This window comes from Coregonus lavaretus (assembly GCF_964263955.1).
Source record: "Coregonus lavaretus genome assembly, chromosome: 30".
In the NCBI taxonomy this organism is placed as follows: Eukaryota; Metazoa; Chordata; class Actinopteri; order Salmoniformes; family Salmonidae; genus Coregonus; species Coregonus lavaretus.
This window is the reverse complement of record NC_140017.1, coordinates 21,865,744-21,889,120: the sequence shown is the minus strand read 5'-3', so window position 1 is coordinate 21,889,120 and position 23,377 is coordinate 21,865,744. Positions and strand designations below refer to the sequence as shown.

General features: G+C 43.5%; 1 protein-coding gene across 2 annotated transcripts in view; it reads right to left on the bottom strand.

The window, feature by feature from the left end:
- Window positions 1-23,377, bottom strand: part of gosr1 (golgi SNAP receptor complex member 1) — a 60,521-nt gene that overhangs the window by 31,460 nt on the left and 5,684 nt on the right. For both annotated transcript variants that reach the window (XM_084148176.1, XM_084148177.1), the window contains exon 6: window positions 17,415-17,489. In XM_084148176.1, the coding sequence (XP_084004302.1) occupies window positions 17,415-17,489 (75 nt within the window). The remainder of the gene's footprint in view (window positions 1-17,414; window positions 17,490-23,377) is intronic.

The window sequence follows — 23,377 nt, the reverse complement described above, 5'->3', positions numbered from 1 at the left end:
TTCCTGGACCTAGAGAGAGAGAGTGTTGACAGGTTAATTAAACCAGAGGTATGTTGTTGTGATGTTGATGGAACCAGGCAGTAACATCTAAGCTAGAGATAATAAGGTTTAGCTGCAGTCAGTCGGAGTAAATCATTTGTTTTGTCTTCCAGGCCCTGGATGACTAAGGGGGAGGCTGGGCTCAGGAGAACCAGGAACCTGCTCCCCTGAGTGGGAGAGTCCCTAGAGTATACTGCCTTACCCTGGAGGAAGAGGGCATGGCGAGGAGAACTCTCCTCCATCTAGTCCCACAGAGCCTAATAACCTCAGAGCACGCACGCATACTCTCCTAGTGTCAAGATCCCCCCTTGCGGCTCAAGTTGCTCATCAAAAACAAATGGTCTCAGCACTTTATTTCCTAATTAAATCAACACAGATAATGTTTCAGAGAAAAGAGGATAAACAAAAACAAAGTAGCAGTCAGTAGTGAGTTCAGTCCTCCCTTCAGGGAACAGGACACCAGAGAGTATAGCTAGGTCATTGGTGGACAAATCTGAAAATAACAGGAATATAATTGTCGGAACAATAATGATTTTATATTCTGCCAGACAGGATGTGATTGTGATAGTCCAGCCAATTGGAATCATGTTGTACACAAAAGTACTATACAATGATGTCTCAGCTTTACGCAAGCACACACACACACACACACACACACTTCACCCCCTATCCCCCCCAGTGATGAATGTCCTCCGGGGGCAGTAGGGGATGCGGGCACGGGCATTCTTCCATTCTGTGTCACCTGGCTTTACTGAGATTGTCAAATCTATGACTGGCAAGGTCCCCTTCTCACTAATGGGTTGACCCCTGCCTGGCAATGACATATTTTATGGTTAGGACAGGAAGGAACAGCACAACTCAAGTAGAGGGAGAGTGGGGGGGGGGGGGGGGCAGAGGAGAGAGGAGGAGGGAGGGAGGGGCAGCAAGACTCAAAGAGAGAAGGGAGAGAGAGGGAGAAGAGAGAGGGAGCGAGAGCGAGAAGAGAGAGGGAGAGAGCGAGAGAGAGGGTGCGAGAGAGAGAGGGAGAGAGAGCCGGGGAGGAGAGTATAGAGCTAAGTGTGTCTGGCTCGTGTCCAAGGTGAAGAGACATGGAGGTTGTCAAATCAGGGTGGAGAGCTTGATAATCAGGGTGGAGAGAGTGAGTGTTGACAATACAGTAGGAGGGGAAATAATTGTAGGGTTATTTAGTGAGGCGTTTTAGACTAGCATGCTCTTTTTTATCACTTCCAACAAATAGCTACACAAGTTATGTTCCCAAACAAAACTCTGTTGTATCTTCTTATCAAACCATTATGGGTACAACTGTATTTAGTGAGATGGTTTAACTAACCACGGTTTCGTCTTTTCATCGATTCAGAAAATAACATGTCCGTTATGATGCCTTGATTCCTGTTTGTATGATTTGTGTTCCTGTTTAAAAACTTACTATAACATAAAAAAAAAGGGGTTGTTATGGGACATTGGCTGCGTTCCGATTCTCTACCCTTCTCCTGAAGTGTGTACTTATACACTCCCACTCATGGATTTAAAAGGAATGGACTGGTGTGCGGAATATGGTGGAAGCTCCTTCCAGCTATGCTTGCACCAATCCAATGTATGATTGGGAGTGAAAGAGCGCACACCTTGAGAAGGGTAGAGAGTCTGAACGAAGCCAGGGTGTCCATGTGAAGGGACCATCTGGAAGTTAGGTGTCAGGACAGGAGGACCAATAGGAATGCATCAAATGACCATGAGGAGGCGGAGGATAATGGTTTAAAAGAATTACTCTGCAAAGTCATTGGTGAAGGGACACCTTAGCCAAAAGGCCTTGTCCTCATATGGCACCTGACCGCAGTCAGACCTCTGAAGCCCAGATGGGTCACACACAGGTGTTCCATCCCAATACAAACTGTCTTAACCTCGTACAATTACATCAGCCAAAGCAGCACACATGTACCACCAAAACATAGCCCATGGTAAAAAAAAGTCTGGACACTGCATTATGAATTAACCATATTATATATATATATATATATATATATATGGTATTTACCCCTTTGTTCGCACAGTTTTCCCATTTTGTCAAGACTAGATAAATGTTGCCCCAAGAGGAGATAAAATATAACAAAACGTCCGCCCGCCTCTTGTTTTGGTAAAAGGCTGAGGGATGGGGCTGGAGATCTACTCTCATATTCATAGACAGACCTATGGATGTAAAGACTGCCCATCCATGAAATGAAAATGATAGTTTCACCATGTTTGAATGGTTCTGATTGGTTAAGAAAGTTGAACTAATCTCATGTGGCATAAGTTATATTCTTCAAGAATCAATGGCTATATTTCAGAAAAGTCCCAAAAATGATGTATTAAATCGCAGACTGTAGCTTTAAAAGTTGCTACGACCAAATGCTTCCAGGGTCTAAGGCAACAAAATTGTGAAAACTGCAAATCCACCTACATTCATAGATTATCAAATTGTAAAACTGTTTTTGTAAAACTTAGCATGCACGCACGTACATCTTGGTTCAGGAAAATACACAGGCGTCTGATTCTCACCATTGCTTGTTAGTCAAGAACCAAATAGCAGTACTGGTACCTTGACATCACTGAACACACACAGCTACAACATTTCCACCCAGTCAGCAGATAAGGTCTATTGCACTTGTTAACTCCATAAAAGCCGTAATGTTGATCATGTTATTTTGGGCTCATCACAGGCATAAGAGAGTCAGAATCGAGCAGAAAAGCCATCAGACAGAAAACGAGACAACACAAATCAATGTGAAACAACTCTCTCCACCCGGTAGAATGAAGGTAGTGTTGCTCCTGGCTCTACTGGCTCCTGTGGCCGTCCACTCTCAGTAAACCCTGCCTTTAGACTGTGCTGACATCTACAACCATGACAACACCCAACCCAGCAGCATCTACCCCATTGGCCCAACGTCCGGCGTGCAGGTGTACTGTGACATGGCCACTGACGGCAGGATGGACGGCACAGGCGATGGGATCACTACAAGAGAGGGTTTGACAACGCAGATGGAGAGTATTGGCTGGGGCTGGAGAACATCTTCCATCTCACCCTGAGGAGGAATTATGAGCCGAGGTTGGACATGGAGGACTTTGAGGGAAACAGAGCGTTCGCCAAGTACTTCTCCTCTGTGGGTCCAGGATCCGACGGCTACACACTGCATTGGATTCACCAACGGGGAAGCAGGTGACTCGATGTCCTATCGCAGGGGTCAAAAGTTGACAGAGATCAAGATAAGACTAGTGATTTAAAACTGTGCTAGAGTTAATGGGGGCATTCTGGTATAATATTTGTGCTCTGACAAGCCCTAATGGGGAGTTGATGATTACTTCCTTCCAGTTGGTGTTAACTGGCGTTGCTGGAAAGATGACTACTCTCTTAAATCTATTAGTATGAAAATCAGACCTGCTGTCTCTTTGGCCACTCTAGAGGAGTAGTGTGACAGTGTCTTATAATATAATATAATATAATATGCCATTTAGCAGACGCTTTTCTCCAAAGCGACTTACAGTCATGTGTGCATACATTTTTACGTATGGGTGGTCCCGGGGATCGAACCCACTACCCTGGCGTTACAAACGCATTGCTCTACCAATTGAGCTACAGCTGGTCTTACAGCTGTTGGTGACCTAAAGCCTCATTTATACCCTTTGAAAGTACGCAATGCAAGACCACAATTAGCTACACTGTGGAGCATTAAAGCTTGAGTGAAGATCAGAATCAAATGAGCTTGGAAACTATTTAGGACTAACTATTTGGCTAGAGACAAAGACATATAGGATGTAAGCCATATACAGGTGACAAAATCAACATAGTGTCTTAATAGGGCGTTGGGCCACCACGAGCCGCTTCAATGGATAGATTGCATAGATTCTACAAGTGTCTGGAACTCTATTGAAAGGATGCAAAAAAAAGTATGTTTATTTTTTTGTTATTACAAAATGAGTCAAAAAAATAAAATACGAAATCGGGAAAAACCACCTGACACAGCTGTTATGGGAGGTTGGGTGAATGAATAAAAGGCAAGGTGGCAGATGAAGGGATGAAGGAGGAAAGAAAGGAGGACTGGTAAAAGTCTGGGCTTCACAGTCAGTCTGCTATGGTGCTCAGCTAGTAAATCATTAGGTGCGGGGGGGGGACGACGACAACTGTTGAGAGCTGCGGCTGGAGCTGATTCATGGCATTTTTATAAGCGCCAATGAGACGGGGGACGGATTTATGTGTTGCGCACTCGCTCTCAGGCTATATGGTTCAGTTGTAGAGAGGGGGTTGAGGGGAGCTAGGACAAGATAGGGATTGGTGTATCCTCGCGCCGAGCACAGCTACGACTAGGGTGTTCTCCATTCTGACTCTTAGCTCAGTGCTGTGCTCCAAAAAATCTGCCATCAGAACATTTACATTTACATTTTAGTCATTTAGCAGACGCTCTTATCCAGAGCGACTTACAGTTAAGTGAGTGCATACATTTTCATACTGGCCCCATGTGGGAATCGAACCCACAACCCTGGCGTTGCAAACGCCATGCTCTACCAACTGAGCTACATCCCTGCCGGCCATGCCCACCCCTACCCTGGACGACGCTGGCTAATTGTGCCCCGCCCCATGGGTCTCCCGGTCGCGGCCGGCTACGACAGAACAAAGCTAATTCCCTGTGGTATTGTGATTTATACTCTAGAAACCTCAATTTTTCTAGGAGCAAAACCTCACAGCCAGTGCAGAGATCAATGACTCAGTGAAGAACTAACATACAGTAACAACTGCATTGTGGAAGGCATCCACACTACTGCATACTGTCACACACTGTCCACAATGCCTCCTAAATCAGAAAGAAACTAGTGGGTTTAACCTGCATAACTTTTCAGATAGAAACTTCTGTACTGTCTTCATAACTTTTCTGAGACAATGGGGGTGAGTGAGCGGATCGATGCCAGATTAGAAAATCAAATAGCTAATTAAAACAGGCATGGCTCCAAGGCTCAGTGGAGCTGTCAATCATCCAGTGAGGAAAATTGACCCTGTTATGTGATCAATCAAATTGGACCTCATGTGATTCATCAACCATGATCAATCAGCCTCAGCTCTGCTATGAGTATGTCCGTTTCATTGATGGACCAAATAAGACATATTGGAGAAAGATACTTTTTAAACAAAAATAAAAACCTAACACACACACACACTTTGTCTTGCTACAGCTTCTCATTGGGACTGGGACTGTGTGTGTGAGAGATTTATGTCCATGCTATTGAGAACTGACACAAACAGATGGAGGGAGGGAGAAGGGGAGGGGGAGAAGGGAGAAATGGTGTGTGAGAGAGTACTGGTACGAGAGGGGTGATGGGGAGACTGCATGAGAGCGAAAAAGAGGTAGAGGAAATAGCGTGAGTGTGAAAAAGACTGAGTGTACAAAAAAAAAGGAAAACTTTCCTAATATTGAGTTGCACCCCCTTTTGCCCTTGGAACAGCCTCAATTTGTCGGGTCATGGACTCTACAAGGTGTCGAAAGCGTTCCACAGGGATGCTGGCCCATGTTGACTCCAATGCTTCCCACAGTTTTGTCAAGTTGGCTTGATGTCATTTGGGTGGTGGACCATTCCTGATACACAAGGGAAACTGTTGTGTGAAAAACCAAGCAGCGTTGCATTTCTTGTCACAAACCGGAGCGCCTGGCACCTACTACCATACCCCATTCAAAGGCACTTAAATAATTTGTCTTGCCCATTCACCCACTGAATGGCACACATACACATTCCATGTCTCGTCTCAAGGCTTAAAAATCCTTCTTTAACCTGTCTCCTCCCCTTCATCTACACTGATTGAAGTGGACTTAACAAGTGACATCAATAAGAGATCATAGCTTTCACCTGGATTCACCTGGTCAGTCTGTCATGGAAAGAGCAGGTGTCCTTAATGTTTTGTACATTCAGTGTACATGTACAGGACTCTAGGTTGTTCACTTTTCATGCCAATAAAGCTTCTTGAATTGAAAGAGCGCATGAGAGAGCACTTTCTCACTCATTCCACCACTGCGGCCCACCTCCCACTAATGAGGAAGAACAGAACTACGTGAAACCACAGTAGCACTTATTGGTCTCTCTGCTTCTGGGTGTCATAAAGGTACAAGGCACAAAGACAAGCCATCACACCACTGAGCCAGTACCCACTGAGCCAGTACCCACTGAGCCAGTACCCACTGAGCCAGTACCCACTGAGCAGGGATGAAAAGTGGTGTTCTATAAATTGAGGCAACATCAAGGATGCAATATTTTTGCCTTGCCTAGGTCATATCCGTATCGTCTCCACTTAGTTATGAGGTTTGAGGTTAAAATAAATCACACAAGCATGTGTATATACAGTGCATTTGGAAAGTATTCAGACCCCTTCCTTGACTTTTTCCACATTTTGTTAAGTTACAGCCTTATTCTAAAATTGATTAAATTGTTTTTTTTTTACACACAATACCCCATAATGACAAAGCAAAAACAGGTTTTTAGATTTTCTTGCAAAAAATACAAACAATAAAATCTGAAACATCACATTTACATGAGTGTTCAGACCCTTTACTCAGTACTTTGTTGAAGCACCTTTGGCAGCGATTACAGCCTCAAGTCTTCTTGGGTATGACGCTACAAGCTTGGCACACCTGTATTTGGGGAGTTTCTCCATTCTTCTCTGCAGTTACTCTCAAGCTCTGTCAGGTTGGATGGGGAGTGTCGCTGCAAAGCTATTTTCAGTTCTCTCCAGAGATGTTCGATCGGGTTCAAGTCCGAGCTCTGGCTGGGCCACTCAAGGACATTCAGAGACTTGTCCCGAAGCCACTCCTGCATTGTCTTGGCTGTGTGCTTAGGGTCGTTGTCCTGTTGGAAGTTGAACCTTCACCCTAGTCTGAGGTCCTGAGCGCTGTAGAGAAGGTTCCCATCAGGGATCTCTCTGTACTTTGCTCCGTTCATCTTTCCTTCAATCCTGACTAGTCTCCCAGTCCCTGCCACTGAAAAACATCCCCACAGCATGCTGCTGCCACCAACATGGATGGTATTGGCCAGGTGAGGAGCGGTGCCACCTGGTTTCCTCCAGACGTGACGCTTGGCATTCAGGCCAAAGAGTTCAATCTTGGTTTCATCAGACCAAAGATTCTTGTTTCTCATGATCAGAGTCCTTCAGGTGCCTTTTGGCAAACACGAAGCGGGCTGTCATGTACCTTTTACTGAGGAGTGGATTCTGTCTGTCCACTCTATCATAAAGGCCTGATTGGTGGAGTGCTGCAGAGATGGGAGAACCTTCCAGAAGGACAACCATCTCCACAGAGGAACTCTGGAGCTCTGTCAGAGTGACCATCGGGTTCTTGGTCACCTCCCTGACCAAGGCCCTTCTCCCCCGATTGCTCAGTTTGGCCAGGCAGCCAGCTCTAGGAAGAGTCTTGGTGATTCCAAACTTCTTCCATTTAAGAATGATGGAGGTCACTGTGTTCTTGGGAACCTTCATTGCTGCAGACATGACACCCAGAAGCAGCGAGACCCATAAGTGCTACTGTGGTACACGGTACACTACCCCAGATCTGTGCCTTGACCCAATCCTGTCTCAGAGCTCTACGGACAATTCCTTCAACCTCATGGCATGTTTTTTGCTCTGACATGCACTGTCAACTGTGGGACCTTATATAGACAGGTGTGTAGAAACATCAAGGATGATCAATGGAAACAGGATGGACCGGAGCGCAATTTCGAATCTCATAGCAAAGGGTCTGAATACTTATGTAAATAAGGTAACTGTTTATTTTAAATAACATTTGCTAACATTTCTAAAAACCTGTTTTCACTTTGTCATTATGGGGTATTGTGGGTAGATTGATGAGAACATTTAAAAAATTTAAGGGTCTAAATACTGTACGCGTTTGTCTGTGCGTCACATACAGTCACAAAGAAACTCATGCATGCCAAAAGATTAATCCAATCACGACACCAACATGATTCTCCAAAGTTTTGCTGTCTGTCTGGTGTGTCGTGACAGTAGAGGAATCCAAGGTCGTGTTGATTCTCCTCTATACAACTGAATGGATTACTAAAAGGGCCTGTGGATCTGCTGTTGTTTAGTGGTTTTATCTCTACAGCCACAGATAATGCCTCTAGACTCCTGTTCTACACAACTATCCCTGAAAAAATGGGAGCCTTATGTAGAGAAACATATGGCTCTGTCCATATGGCTCTGTCCATATGTTTTCTGCTACACAAGGACAAAGACGGACTGACACGACGACAGACAATGCACACATCCTTTTCCATCTGGCAAAGAAATTAACACATTCATGCTGCATCATCACATGTAGTAAGAGTACTAACAAATATAATGTTACCAGTTATATTATAAGCCAAAAGCTTCAGCAAAAACAAGTGCTCTGCTATGAAAGGCAAGCCTGGTTAACATCAATATCAACATTATACCTGGAGTGACACTGTGGAGGTGTACGTGCAGATCTTGCAAAGGCCATCATGCAAACACATACACAGGTGTGTATGCATGCACAAACATCAGCAAAAACATACAAGGACACCTTGCCCTTCTCCCCCACAAACACCTAACACACATTTACATTTAAAAGTCACACCCATATACAATCTCACCCATAAGCACAAGGAAAGCACCTATGCTGTGCAATAAAATGCATTTTGAATTGGATTTAAGGAATTATAAAATGCATTATGAAGAGAGTATCCACACTTAAAACATGTTTAATTCTGAACATCATGACATAGTGGCAGGTAGATACTCAGCACAGACTGGGTATGCGGGGGGACGATGACGCTATTGCTAACTCCAGTACCTCCAGTACAGGGTGGGACTGGCTCTGTCTCTACCCGCTCCCGAGCTGTTCCTGGGCAGAGAGGAGGCGCAGCTGCGACTCCCTCTCTGGTTCCCCAGGGCTCTCCCCACTCATGCTGATTACATTAACATATCTAGAGCTAACATAAAATACACAAGGCCAGCCACAGGAAGTGCAGTGGTCGGAGAGAGTGAGAGAGAGAGAGGGATGAGGCAATATAAATGGAACGAGAGCGCCAGTGGGAGACAGAGTGTATGAGCTTGCTTGCGTGTGTGTGTGTGTGAGTGAAACACACAGAGATATAGTGGGTGAGGGAGAGGGGGAGCAGACAGAAGAGAGAGTGTGGAGGGAGATACAGAAAGAGTTAGAAGCGGGAGGGGAAAATGGAGCGAGAGAGGGAGAAAGAGCATGGAGGTAAATTCACAGAAAGAGAATAGATAAACATAATGAGAGATGGGATAGGTTAACAGAGAGAGAGGAAGAGAGATTGAGAGAGAACTAGGGCTGTTACAGTGACCGTATTACCACCGGTCACGAGTCATGATGGCAGTAAAATTCCACTTGACCGGTTAGTCACGGTAATTAGGCTTCTCCAAGCTCTGATGCTGTTGATGGTCATTAGTAGCAAATGTGAATCTGAAATCTAATCAAACACTTCATGACAGCCCATGAGCTCATGTTGCGCAACATTTCTATAGGCTATGCAATTGCGTGAGAAAATTGAGTTTTGATGGACTCTTCAAAAGAGGATCCCATCAGCTTTCTATAGGCTAGGCCTACTATTTATCAACTTTCCTAATATTAAGCACATTGCTTCGCTTTACAACAGGAGTATAGCCTACCTATCTTGCATGAAAATGTGACTTGTTTCAGGAAACTAGGCATATGTCGCCCGTCACTACTTCACAGGAGCGGCATTTGAATGTAAACCTTTTTTTTTTTTTATGAAAATGTGTTTTTGGACAGAAATTCCTTCTGGAACATGTGAACTTTCATGTGCCTTCATAACAAACTTGTATTCCATCCATAAATACAAATACAATTGATAAATTACGAGCCTAGTTGGTTTAGCCACGGAAAAAGACAGGAACCTTCCCGCTTGCCATGATTGGCTGTGATAATGGATGGGCTGGACATGCCGAGAGATGAGTTTGGATTGGTCTGCCATGTAGCATGCGTTTGTCTATAACGTGAGCTGTTCAGTATGTGTTGACAGTCCTTTCTACCGTGCCGTTTTTGAAAGATATAACGTTTGCCATCCAGAACTACAAAAGTTTAGCTACTTTTCTCAACAACATTGATGCCCTGAATTTAGCATGCGCTATCGACAGATCAGTTGGAAAAAGTGATGGGCTACTTTCTGCACACGCCACGGTCAGTATGAATCGGAGTGACTTGACAACACTGGCCAAACAAGACGTAGCTACAAACAAAACGGAGTTAAATGGTTCCAGTCTGCCGTGAAGCGTTCATCCATGTATACGGGTAAGAGTCTAGCAACATTCTCAGATAAAAGTTTCTAATTTAGTCAGAAAGTCGTTTTTATTGCTAGTTAAAGCATACTGTTAGCTAGCAAACGTTAGCTTGCTGGCTCGCTAGCTAACGTTACGTGTATGATCTGTGTAGTAATATTCGAAATCAGAAATCCATTTGCACTGCTAGCTATAGCCTAATGTTAGCTAGCTAACATTGAATCTATTTTGTTAGCTTTAGCTACCTGCAGATTCATACTGTAGCTTTAACAATGTTTGTATTGGTAGTAGTAGGAGTTGGGATTATGCCGGTTCATTATTTAGCTACCTAGCTAGCTACATGTCTAAACAAAAGACTCCACTTCGGCCGGAGATGGACCCGATCACGTGACGGGCATTGGCTACATCTGAGCGAGTAATGTATGACAATGTATGCACTCACTAACTGTAAGTCGCTCTGGATAAGCGCGTCGGCTAAATGACTAAAATGTAATGTGAGTGAGAGGTGCTTCGGAGCAAGGCAGCCGGGAGAAGGGAATTATCAAAATTCGAGACCTGGTGAGAATATTATCAAGGCCTTGTCAAATTGTGAATGAGAGACTGATGAAGTGTGTGCAGCTTGCGACTTGTTTCAAATCATCCCATCATGTAGCCTTAGAATGTATTAAAAATCAAATATATAGCCCAACGTTTGTATCACAACTAAAGTTGAATAAATAACTCTAAATTAAGCATATAGGAGGACCAGTTTCTTTGTTAACCACTCAACACAGAATCGCTGCATGTGCGCACTTCCTTTGAAATCGTTTGGAGAAAATAATATTTCTGTTTTATTAAGCTATGTTCAATTGTATTCTTCATACTATAAAATAATAAAGAATTCTAAGCAAATCTTGTCTGCTAAATGAACTAGTGTAACCCACAGCCATATGGCATGGCCATATCAGGGCCTAACATAAGGACAACTCAGAGTATGCTATTCTGTTATTCTGAATAAACTACATTTTCTTCATATCATGTTTCTTTAGACATGACCGCCACAGCCCTAGAGAGGACTAGTAGTCCAGAGAAACATCTAAGCCATATGTCTGTTTAGGCCGGAGTCGATACGGCAGACATTCAATCACCAGTGAGAGAGAGAGAATCAATTACAGAAAGGTAACAAAATAACGAGAGAGAGAGAGAGAAGTTAATCTCTCATTGCTAGTCTCCACTTTCATTGAAAAACGGAGTGCTGAGTCATTGGCCTGCAGGCCCCCAGCCATCTTTGTTTCTTCTGTCCACGAGAGACTACAGATTTACAGCCCTGAAAAGGTATTTCCCAATAGAAAAGAAAGGACTGGATCCCTTGCCTCTTTCCTGTCTCGAACAGCACATAAATAATAGGAACATGTTTTGCCTTTAAGCAGTACAGGATTCTGCTGGAGGCTAGACTGAAATGGCCAGGGATGGATGATTACCTGGCTGGAAACAGAGAATGAGCGAACAGCAGTGAAAGAAAGCAGGAAAGGAGTAGAGGGAGGGAGAACAGAGTGAGAAAGTGAAAAATCTGTAAGGGAGCTGCAATCAGAACAGCCCCAACCAACATCAGTTCCAGTCACTCTGGACTGATTGGTGCTGCTGCCTGCTCCTCCCTTCTTCCTCACATTTAAATCAGGACCAGACAGACAGAGAGGAGAGACAGAGCGCGAGAGCGAGCGAAGGGCAAGGAAGAGGCTATGTAATGGAAAGAGCGCACGAGTGGGAGACAGTATGAACGTGTGTGTGTGTGTGTGTGTGTCTGCGTCTGTGTGTCGGCGTCTGCGTGCATGCAAGAGACAGAAAGACATGAGCCTAAACACTACTGCACAACACACTTCAAGGCCCCAGCCATACCTGATAAGACAAGTGTTCTCTTTGGGGACAACAAACAGACCATCCCTCTCTCCCTCCCATCCTACTCCTACTCTCTGAGAGAGGGGGAACCAGGGAGTAGCGGAGGCCAAAACACGTCACAGGAGTTCCCCTAGCCATTTTGGTTCCTAGTGAAAAGTCTACTCTCCAAATTCACACAGCCAGTCACCTTCCATCCAGATCTGATTACAACGTGGATCTGTTTTAATAGATATTACATGTAATGTACACTGATTTTAACATAGGTTGTAACATACACAACTTAGATATAGGCCTACAGTGTTTTCAGATCCCCTTTCAATCAATGAGTATCCACATCTAAAACTAGGCTTCTTCACCATTCACAAATACTATGGCTTCAGATGGGACAGTGGATAATGATGTTTATAATATCGCACAGTGACACCAGACTGCACCAAGCAGGGGTCCCAGGAAGTATTTTATGTTCTGTGTGGTTTCATATGGTGCCCATTCATTTAGTCTGTTCCTCAATGAAACATTGTTTGTCCTTTTGAACAGTATCTGCCTACAGGTCAACAAGAAAATATAGAAATTGGAGTTAGTAATGAATAAATAAAGAAATAACTCCTGTAGGGACAGTGCTCTTCAAAATGCTTCTCAAAATGCTGCCTCTGCATTTCTGGCCTGGGCATGGGGATTCTGTGTGTATCCTGACAGCCTATCATACTCATCTGCCAAGGTAAGGTTTACCTCCTGTAGAGTAGTGTACTTAGGGCAAGGTGTTTTTCCTGACCATGGAAAATTGGGCACGCACGCACACCCTACCTCCCTTCAAAAAATGTCCACTGCTCTACGCAGCAGAGCTGAAAACCTTGATAGAGGCCGAAGGAAGAAATGCTATCCATTTGTTTGTCTATAAACCTCTTTAGGCCATTACCACAGCAGCTAGTAACACATTTCATCCCTTCTTTTCACCATCCCCCTTTCCTTCCCTCTCTTTAATACAATAGCTCTAAGGTAACAGAATCATGCCCACTAAGCTACAGCTCTCTCTCTTCTCCTCCTTATCAGTCATTGGTGCAGTAGAGGTAAGTACTCTCTGGTATCTCCTGTGGTTAACATTGTATTATCCCTAAATCACTACATCATAATATCATATGCTGCTCCCAGCTTGTCGTGTGGTTGTGTGGTGAGGCTGGGTACCGGTACTGCGACAGCAAATATGACAACATTTTCCAAGATTGTATTGTACAGTGCATTCAGAAAGTATTCAGACCCCTTGACTTTTTCCACTTTGTTACGTTACAGCCTTACTCTAAAATGGATTACATACCATTTTTTCCTCATCAACCTACACCCATAATGACAAAGTGAAAACGGCTTAGAAATGTTTGCTAATGTATTAAAAATTAAAAGCTGAAATACCTTATTTAGATAAGTATTCAGACCCTTTGCTATGGGCCTTGAAATTGAGCTCTGGTGCATCCTGTTTCCATTGATCATCCTTGAGATGTTTCTACAACTTGATTGGAGTCCACCTATTGTAATTTTAATTGATTGGACATGATTTGGAAAGGCACACACCCACCTGTCTATATAAGGTCCCAAAGTTGACAGTGCATGTCAGAGCAAAAACCAAGCCATGAGGTCGAAGGAATTGTCCGTCGAGCTCCGAGACAGGATTGTGTCAAGGCACAGATCTAGGGAAGGGTACCAAAAAATTTCTGCAGCATTGAAGGTCCCTAAGAACACAGTGGCCTCCATCATTCTTAAATGGAAAAAGTTTGGAACCACCAAAACTCTTCCTAGAGCTGGCCGCCCGGACAAACTGAGCAATCGGGGGAGAACGGCCTTGGTCAGGGAGGTGACCAAGAACCCGACGGTCACTCTGACAGAGTTCCAGAGTTCCTCTGTGGAGATGGGAGAACCATCTCTGCAGCACTCCACCAAATCAGGCCTTTATGGTAGAGGGGGCCAGACGGATGCCAGTCCTCAGTAAAAGGCACATGACAGCCTGCTTGGAGTTTGCCAAAAGGCACCTAAAGGACTCTCAGACGTTGAGAAATAGGATTCTCTGGTCTGATGAAACCAAGATTGAACTCTTTGGCCTGAATGCCAAGAGTCACGTCTGGAGGAATCCATGCACCATCCCTATGGTGAAGCATGGTGGTGGCAGCATCATCATGCTGTGGGGATGTTTTTCAGCGGCAGGGAATGGGAGACTATTCAGGATCGAGGGAAAGATGAACGGAGCAAAGTACAGAGGGATCCTTGATGAAAACCTGCTCCAGGGTACTAAGGACCTAGACTGTGGCGAAGGTTCAACTTCCAACAGGACAACGACCCTAAGCACACAGCCAAGACAACGCAGGAGTGGCTTCGGGACAAGTCTTAATGTCCTTGAGTGGCCCAGCCAGAGCCCGGACTTGAACCCGATCGAACATCTCTGGAGAGACCTGAAAATAGCTGTGCAGCGACGCTCCCCATACAACCTGACAGAGCTTGAGAGGATCTGCAGAGAAGAATAGGAGAAACTCCCCAAATACAGGTGTGCCAAGCTTGTAGCGTCATGGCCAAGAAGACTTGAGGCTGTAATCGCTGCCAAAGGTGCTTCAACAAAGTACTGAATAAAGGGTCTGAATACTTATGTAAATGTGAGATATATATATATATATATATATATATATATATACACACACACTACCGTTCAAAAGTTTGGGGTCACTTAGAAATGTCCTTGTTTTCGAAAGAAAAGCAATTTTTTGTCCATTAAAATAACATAAAATTGATCAGAAATACAGTGTAGACATTGTTAATGTTGTAAATGGCTATTGTAGCTGGAAATGGCTGACTTTTAATGGATTATCTACATTATAAGCATAATAGCCCATTATCAGCAACCATCAGTCCTGTGTTCCAATGGCACGTTGTGTTTGCTAATCCAAGTTTATCATTTTAAAAGGCTATTTGAGCATTAGAAAACCCTTTTGCAATTATGTTAGCACAGCTGAAAACTGTTCTGCTGATTAAAGAAGCAATAAAACTGGCCTTCTTGAGACTAGTTGAGTGTCTGGAGCATCAGCAATTGTGGGTTCGATTACAGGCTCAAAATGGCCAGAATCAATTAACTTTCTTCTGAAACTGAGTCTATTCTTGTTCTGAGAAATGAAGGATATTCCATGCGAGAAATTGCCAAGAAATTGAAGATCTCGTACAACGCTGTGTACTACTAGAACAGCGCAAACTGGCTCTAACCAGAATAAAAAGAGGAGTGGGAGGCCCCAGTGCACAACTGAGCAAGAGGACAAATACATTAGAGTGTCTAGTTTGAGAAACAGATGCCTCACAGGTCCTCAACTGGCAGCTTCATTAAATAGTACCCACAAAACACCCGTCTCAATGTCAACAGTGAAGAGGCGACTCTGGGATGCTGGAGTTGCAAAGAAAAAGTTGCCAAGAAAAAGCCATATCTCAGACTGGCCAATAAAAATAAAAGATTAAGATGGGCAGTCTGAGATATGGCTTTTTCTTTGCAACTCTGCCTAGAAGGTCAGAATCCTGGAGTTGCCTCTTCAATGTTGACGATGAGTGTAATGCTGGTGATATCAATGCTGAGAAGTGGGCCCTACCGTCCGAGGCAACTGCTGAGACACAGTCACACTCACAAAAACCATGGGTCTCCTTACACCACCTTTACTATCAAATTACACACAGAAAGATACAGTACTTGAATGAGCACATTCAGTGCAGTGACTGCAAAAATACCATTCAGCCATTTTGTGACAGAACAGTCACATTTTCTTCTAATGAATGGAGGTTTGGGTGTAACTGGAGCAACTGCTATTTGGGGCTTATCCTGCAGTGTTTTATTTTATTTCACCTTTATTTAACCAGGTAAGCCAGTTGAGAACAAGTTCTCATTTACAACTGTGACCTGGCCAAGATAAAGCAAAGCTGTGCGATAAAAACACTGGGGTTAGTAGGAGAGAAGACCAATCAGAGTTCTTTATAGTTCTCCGTTACGCCTAATTTGTCCCCTCAGTCAGATGAAGGTTTGCAAGGTCTCCGTCCTGACACTCGCCATGACCAATCAGAGTTCTTTATAGTTCTCAGTTACGCCTAATTTGTCCCCTCAGTCAGATGAAGGTTTGCAAGGCCTCCGTCCTGACACATGCAACTCTGTAGTTTGTGTGTGTGTGTGTGTGTGTGTGTGTCTGTGCACCACACTGATAGCCATTTACCCTCACACACAGGGTGTCTCCAACACCTCTGCGCACCAAATGCCTACACAGAGGTAAACAAAGAATTAACCCTTGAATCCAAATGCCCCATGCCAGTCCATTAAAGTTGAGATAAATTATAAAATGACAGTTCTATTGCTGTGTTGCACTGTGTGGTGTTTACGGTCTGACCTTCTACAGTATGTCCACACTGAATGTGAGTAACCTTCCTGAACTCAAATGTATAGTTGTGCTATAAAGACATGACCGAGTGTGTGTGTGTGTGTGTGTGGTGGGGCTTGACTTTTAGGAGTTATTGCCTTGCTATTTTTATGGGAGAATAATACATGGCGTGAAGTGAATTTGTTATTTATGAATTAGTCTGAATTAATTCATTTGCATGCAAAGCCAATTAGGCCTAAATGACCCTTTACCTTAAATCAATTTTTCCCTCTTACATTTCCTTTAAACAGATCATTAACTTAAGCAGCCAACTTGCTGTCTACGAAAATAAACTAGCCAGAAATGTCAGTGAATCAAGATGACACTCGCTGATTTAAAACACCAAAACATCCTAACCCCGAACTCTACCTTTAAAATGAAAAACCCAAACAGCTTCCATCTGTCTTTTTGGGGGCAGAACTACTTAAGCAGTGCTTAGCAAGCAAACAGCAAGAGCAGGGAGATCATTTTAGAGTTATTCAAAATGGCTGACTTGGCCCGTCAACATGCGTTATCCCAGCACTGTGCTGCTCTGAAGACCGCTATTGGCCTGGCTACAGCTCTGAGAACTGCTCTGGGTACAGCAGAGACACCGTACTTGGAATTGCCAAAAGCAAAATGCCAACTTGTTTATAAGAACTTCAGATAAAGCTGGAGAGAATAATTGTGAGATGATAGTATGGGTACTCTGAGAATACTGCAAGATGATTTTGCGAGGTAATCTGGTCATTTAGGGGCACAAAAAGGAGCAGTGTGTGTGTGTGTGTGTTCGTTCAGGATCTTACTTTCTCAGGTGTTCATGCTCCTTCAGAAACAGTTCTGTTCTTCTGTTGTTCACTCCTGAGCCACTCTTGTATGTCCTGTTGGACAGAAAGAGAGATAATGGGTTTAATTCATATAATACTGTGCATATAAATTAGTCAGACACACAAACAACTCAAGATGACATCACTGCTATGACCATCTGAAATATGTATTACCAAATCATTGTGACCATTTGAAACAAGGTTAGTCTATGCCGCTACAGTCCAAGCAGACAGTCACAGTATGGTAAAAGGACTAGTTAATGTATAATAGGAGGACAGCCATGCTGTGGAGGTGGTTTAAAAGAGCCAGCCTGGCCTGAATGGAAAACACTGAGGAGGGTTTCTCCTGCTGTCAACATCACCATGTAGGCTAATGGGCAGGGCAATGCAGCTCCCCCTCCCTCCCTCCCTACCACCACTGCTGGGGGGAGAGCAAAAGAGAGAGCGAGTCATTAGAGCGAAGAGTGTAATTAGAGCGAAGTAGCAGTGTGGGAGAAGCACAATGGAAATGGGTGTGAAGAGATAGTAATGGAATGGTCCACATCTCAGTAACAACCTCAGTGGTCCTGCTGGTCATTGCGCTAACACTAGCTAGCATTGGCTCGCAAAACTACCTCTAACTTCCTTCATACTGGACACAGATGCCTAAAAATGATATCCACTAGTACATCTGACTCTTGGGAAAGTAGATACCACTCAAAATCCCAAAGTATCCCTTTAAGATGGCTGGAGCCATGTGTGTGTGTGTGGTATTGTTGTTAACAGACAGAGCCCTCATCTCCTGACTACTTAAGCAGCCACAAACACCCAGTCAGGTCTAATGCTGCAGATGGGTCTACTGCCACCTGGTGGGCAACAGGGGAATGTGTGCTGCATTTCCATTTACGCTTGTATAACAATGGTTTACAGTTACAAGAAAGACACCACTCAGGTTTTCTAGACCCTTTTAAATTATGAAGTTTGAGCTGAAATGGTAAAACATCACAAAATATCCAAAGATGCTATCAAAATCCCATCAGTTTTACAGGATTGGCTTTCCCAAACCATACTATATACAGTCCCAGTCCAAAGTTTGGACACACATACTCATTCCAGGGTTTTTCTTTATTTTTTACTATTTTCTACATTGTAGCATAATAGTGAAGACATCAAAACTATGAAATAACACATATGGAATCATGTAGTAACCAAAAGTGTTAAACAAATCAAAATATATTTTATATTTGAGATTCTTCAAAATAGCCACCCTTTGCCAAATAGCTTTGTACACTCTTGGCATTCTCTCAACCAGCTTCATGGGGTAGTCAGCTGGAAATCATTTCAATTAACAGGTGTGCCTTGTTAAAAGTTAATTTGTGGAATTTCTTTCATTCTTTATGCGTTTGAGCCAAATCAGTTGTGTTGTGACAAGGTAGGGGTGGTATACATACAGAAGATAGCCCTATTTGGTAAAATACCAACTCCATATTACGACAGTCCATCATTACTTTAAGACATGAAGGTCAGTCAATCCGGAACATTTCAGAATTAAGGAAAAGCAGCCAACAAGTGCTCAGCATATGTGGGAACTCCAAGACTGTTGGAAAAGCATTCCTCATGAAGCTGGTTGAGAATGCCAAGAGTGTGCAAAGCTGTGAACAAGGCAAAGGGTTGCTACTTTGAAGAATCTCAAATATATTTTGATTTGTTTAACACTTGTTTGGTTACTACATTATTCCATATGTGTTATTTCATAGTTTTGATGTCTTTACTATTATTCTACAATGTAGAAAATAGTAAAAATTAAGTAAAACCCTGGAATGAGTAGGTGTTTCCAAATCTTTGACTGGTACTTTAATACAGTGAGGGAAAAAAGTATTTGATCCCCTGCTGATTTTGTACGTTTGCCCACTGACAAAGAAATTATCAGTCTATAATTTTAAAGGGTAGGTTTATTTGAACAGTGAGACAGAATAACAAAAAAAAAATCAGAAAAACGCATGTCAAAAATGTTTTGAATTTATTTGTATTTTAAATGAGGGAAATAAGTATTTGACCCCTCTGCAAAACATGACTTAGTACTTGGTGGCAAAACCCTTGTTGGCAATCACAGAGGTCAGACTTTTCTTGTAGTTGGCCATCAGGTTTGCACACATTTCAGGAGGGATTTTGTTCCACTCCTCTTTGCAGATCTTCTCCAAGTCATTAAGATTTCGAGGCTGACGTTTGGCAACTCGAACCTTCAGCTCCCTCCACAGATTTTCTATGGGATTAAGGTCTGGAGACTGGCTAGGACACTCCAGGACCTTAATTTGCTTCTTCTTAAGCCACTCCTTTGTTGCCTTGGCCGTGTGTTTTGGGTCATTGTCATGCTGGAATACCCATCCACGACCCATTTTCAATGCCCTGGCTGAGGGAAGGAAGTTCTCACCCAAGATTTGATGGTACATGGCCCCGTCCATCGTCCCTTTGATGCGGTGAAGTTGTCCTGTCCCCTTAGCAGAAAAACACCCCCAAAGCATAATGTTTCCACCTCCATGTTTGACGGTGGGGATGGTGTTCTTGGGGTCATAGGCAGCATTCCTCCTCCTCCAAACACGGCGAGTTGAGTTGATGCCAAAGAGCTCGATTTTGGTCTCATCTGACCACAACACTTTCACCCAGTTCTCCTCTGAATCATTCAGATGTTCATTGGCAAACTTCAGACGGGCCTGTATACGTGCTTTCTTGAGCAGGGGGACCTTGCGGGCGCTGCAGGATTTCAGTCGTTCACGGCGTAGTGTGTTACCAATTGTTTTCTTGGTGACTATGGTCCCAGCTGCCTTGAGATCATTGACAAGATCCTCCCGTGTAGTTCTGGGCTGATTCCTCACCATTCTCATGATCATTGCAACTCCACGATGTGAGATCTTGCATGGAGCCCCAGGCCGAGGGAGATTGACAGTTATTTTGTGTTCCTTCCATTTGCGAATAATCGCACCAACTGTTGTCACCTTCTCACCAAGCTGCTTGGCGATGGTCTTGTAGCCCATTCCAGCCTTGTGTAGGTCTACAATCTTGTCCCTGACATCCTTGGAGAGCTCTTTGGTCTTGGTGGAGAGTTTGGAATCTGATTGATTGCTTCTGTGGACAGGTGTCTTTTATACAGGTAACAAACTGAGATTAGGAGCACTCCCTTTAAGAGAGTGCTCCTAATCTCAGTTTGATATCTGTATAAAAGACACCTGGGAGCCAGAAATCTTTCTGATTGAGAGGGGGTCAAATACTTATTTCCCTCATTAAAATGCAAATCAATTTATAACATTTTTGACATGCGTTTTTCTGGATTTTTGTTGTTGTTATTCTGTCTCTCACTGTTCAAATAAACCTACCATTAAAATTATAGACGGATCATTTCTTTGTCAGTGGGCAAACGTACAAAATCAGCAGGGGATCAAATACCTTTTTCCTTCACTGTATATATATATATATATATATATACACATACACACATAAACACACACACACACACAATTATAAACTAGGTGGTTTGAGCCCTGAATGCTGATTGGCTGAAAGCCATATACCAGGGGTATGACCCCAAACATTTTTTGTACTGTTCTAATTACGTTGGTAACCAGTTTATAATAGCAATAAGGCACCTCAAGGGTTTGTGGTACATTCGGTAAGTATTCAGACCCCTTGACTTTTTCCTCATTTTTTACGTTATAGCCTTATTCTAAAATTGATTAAATTGTTATTTTTCCTCAATCTACACACAATACACCATAATGACAAAACTAAAACATCACATTTACGTAAGTATTCAGACCCTTTATTCAGTACTTTGTTGAAGCACCTTTGGCAGCGATTATAACCTCAAGTTTCTAACATTCTTCTCTGCAGATCCTCTCAAGCTCTGTCAGGTTGGATGGGGAGTGTCGCTGCACAGCTATTTTCAGGTCTCTCCAGAGATGTTCATTGGGTTCAAGTCTGGGTTCTGGCTGTGCCACTCAAGGACATTCAGAGACTTGTCCCGAAGCCACTCCTGCGTTGTCTTGGCTGTGTGCTTAGGGTCGTTGTCCTGTTGGAAGGCGAACCGTCGCCCCAGTCTGAGGTCCTGAGCGCTCTGTAGCAGGTTTTCATCAAGGATCTCTCTGTACTTTGCTCCGTTCATCTTTCCCTCGATCCTGACTAGTCTCGCAGTCCCGGCCGCTGAAAAACATCCCCACAGCATGATGCTGACACCACGCTTCACCGTAGGGATGGTGCCAGGTTTCCTCAAGATGTGAGGCTTGGCATTCAGGCCAGAGTTCAATCAGACCAGATAATCTTGTTTCCCATGGTCTGAGAGTCTTAAGGTGCCTCTTGGCAAACTTCAAGCGGGCTGTCATGTGCCTTTTACTGAGGAGTGGCTTCCGTCTGGCCACTCTGCCATAAAGGCCTGATTGGTGGAGTGCTGCAGAGATGGTTGTCCTTCTGGAGGTTCTCCCATCTACACAGAGAAACTCTGGAGCGCTGTCAGAGTGACCATCGGGTTCTTGGTCACCTCCCTGACCGAGGCCCTTCTCCCCCGATTGCTCAGTTTGGCCAGGCGGCCAGCTCTAGGAAGAGTCTTGGTGGTTCCAAACTTATTTCATTTAAGATTGATGGAGGCTACTGTGTTCTTGGGGACCTTCAATGCTGCAGAAATGTTTTGGTACACTTCCCCAGATCTGTGCCTCGAAACAATCCTGTCTCGGAGCTCTACGGACAATTCCTTCGACCTCATGGCTTGGTTTTTGCTCTGACATGCACTGTCAACTGTGGGACCTTATATAGACAGGTGTATGCCTTTCCAAATCATGTCTGTTATGTTTTCATAGTGTGGTGGGAACCAGGTTGAATTTAGTAGAAAGTGACTTGCTGCCACACAGTCTGAACACCAAGGATTCCGTTATGTCAAGGGAGATTACTGATGTTTATCTTAGAATGATTGATGGATATGATATATTGACTTGGGGTACAACGGAATAACATCAGAGAAGGGAGTGCACACGGATGCTTACCAGATGTGGTTGAAGAAACGTGTAACAGAGGGTATATAAATGAGAGGGTTTCTTTGTCTAGTTAGTTCGGAATGGCAAGAGGCAAAGCACTGTCCTTTTGTTATAACGAACAATGGTACCTATTAAATATTTATATGAACTCCCCAGCTAAGTGTTAAATATCTTCTTGCATCATGAATTAGTTGATACCATAGAAACTCATAACAATGTCCAATCAATTGAATTTACCACAGGCGGACTCCAATCAAGTTGTAGAAACAACAAGGATGATCAACATAAACAGGATGCACCTGAGCTCAATTTCGAGTCTCATAGTAAAGTGTCTGAATACTTATGTAAATAAGGTATTTGTTATTTTTTATAAATGTGTGCTAAAATTTCTAAAAACCTATTTTCGCTTTGTCATTATAGAGTAATGTGTGTAGATTGATGAGGGAAAAAAAGTATTAAAATTTTAGAGTAAGACTGTAACGCAACAAAATATGGAAAACGTCAAGGGTCTGAATACTTTCCGAATGCACTGTATATGGCCAATACACTACGGCTAATGTGTCATCGTTATGTTGCGTCGTGCCTAAGAACAGCCCTTAGCTGTAAATATACCATACCTCCTCGGGCTTTATTGCTTAATACTATACTGTTCACCAAGTAGCCTATACAAACGGCACATTGTTGTTTAGGCCGCTCACAGAGTCGATATGAGCACCCAACAACCCCTGTCGAAAGCTCATTAGCGCTACTCTCAATTCCCACTGCAGTGGCTGCTATAGGAAGTGGCTGCTGGACTACCTATAGGCTGTAAGCCCATAAGCACTTTATTGATGCTCTCCTTCCTTTCCACTGACATGGGGAAAAGAGAGGTAGCCATTGTTTCAATACTTGATCCAGGAGGGGATGAATGCATAGAATTAGGAATTAGAATACTATTAGTAATTT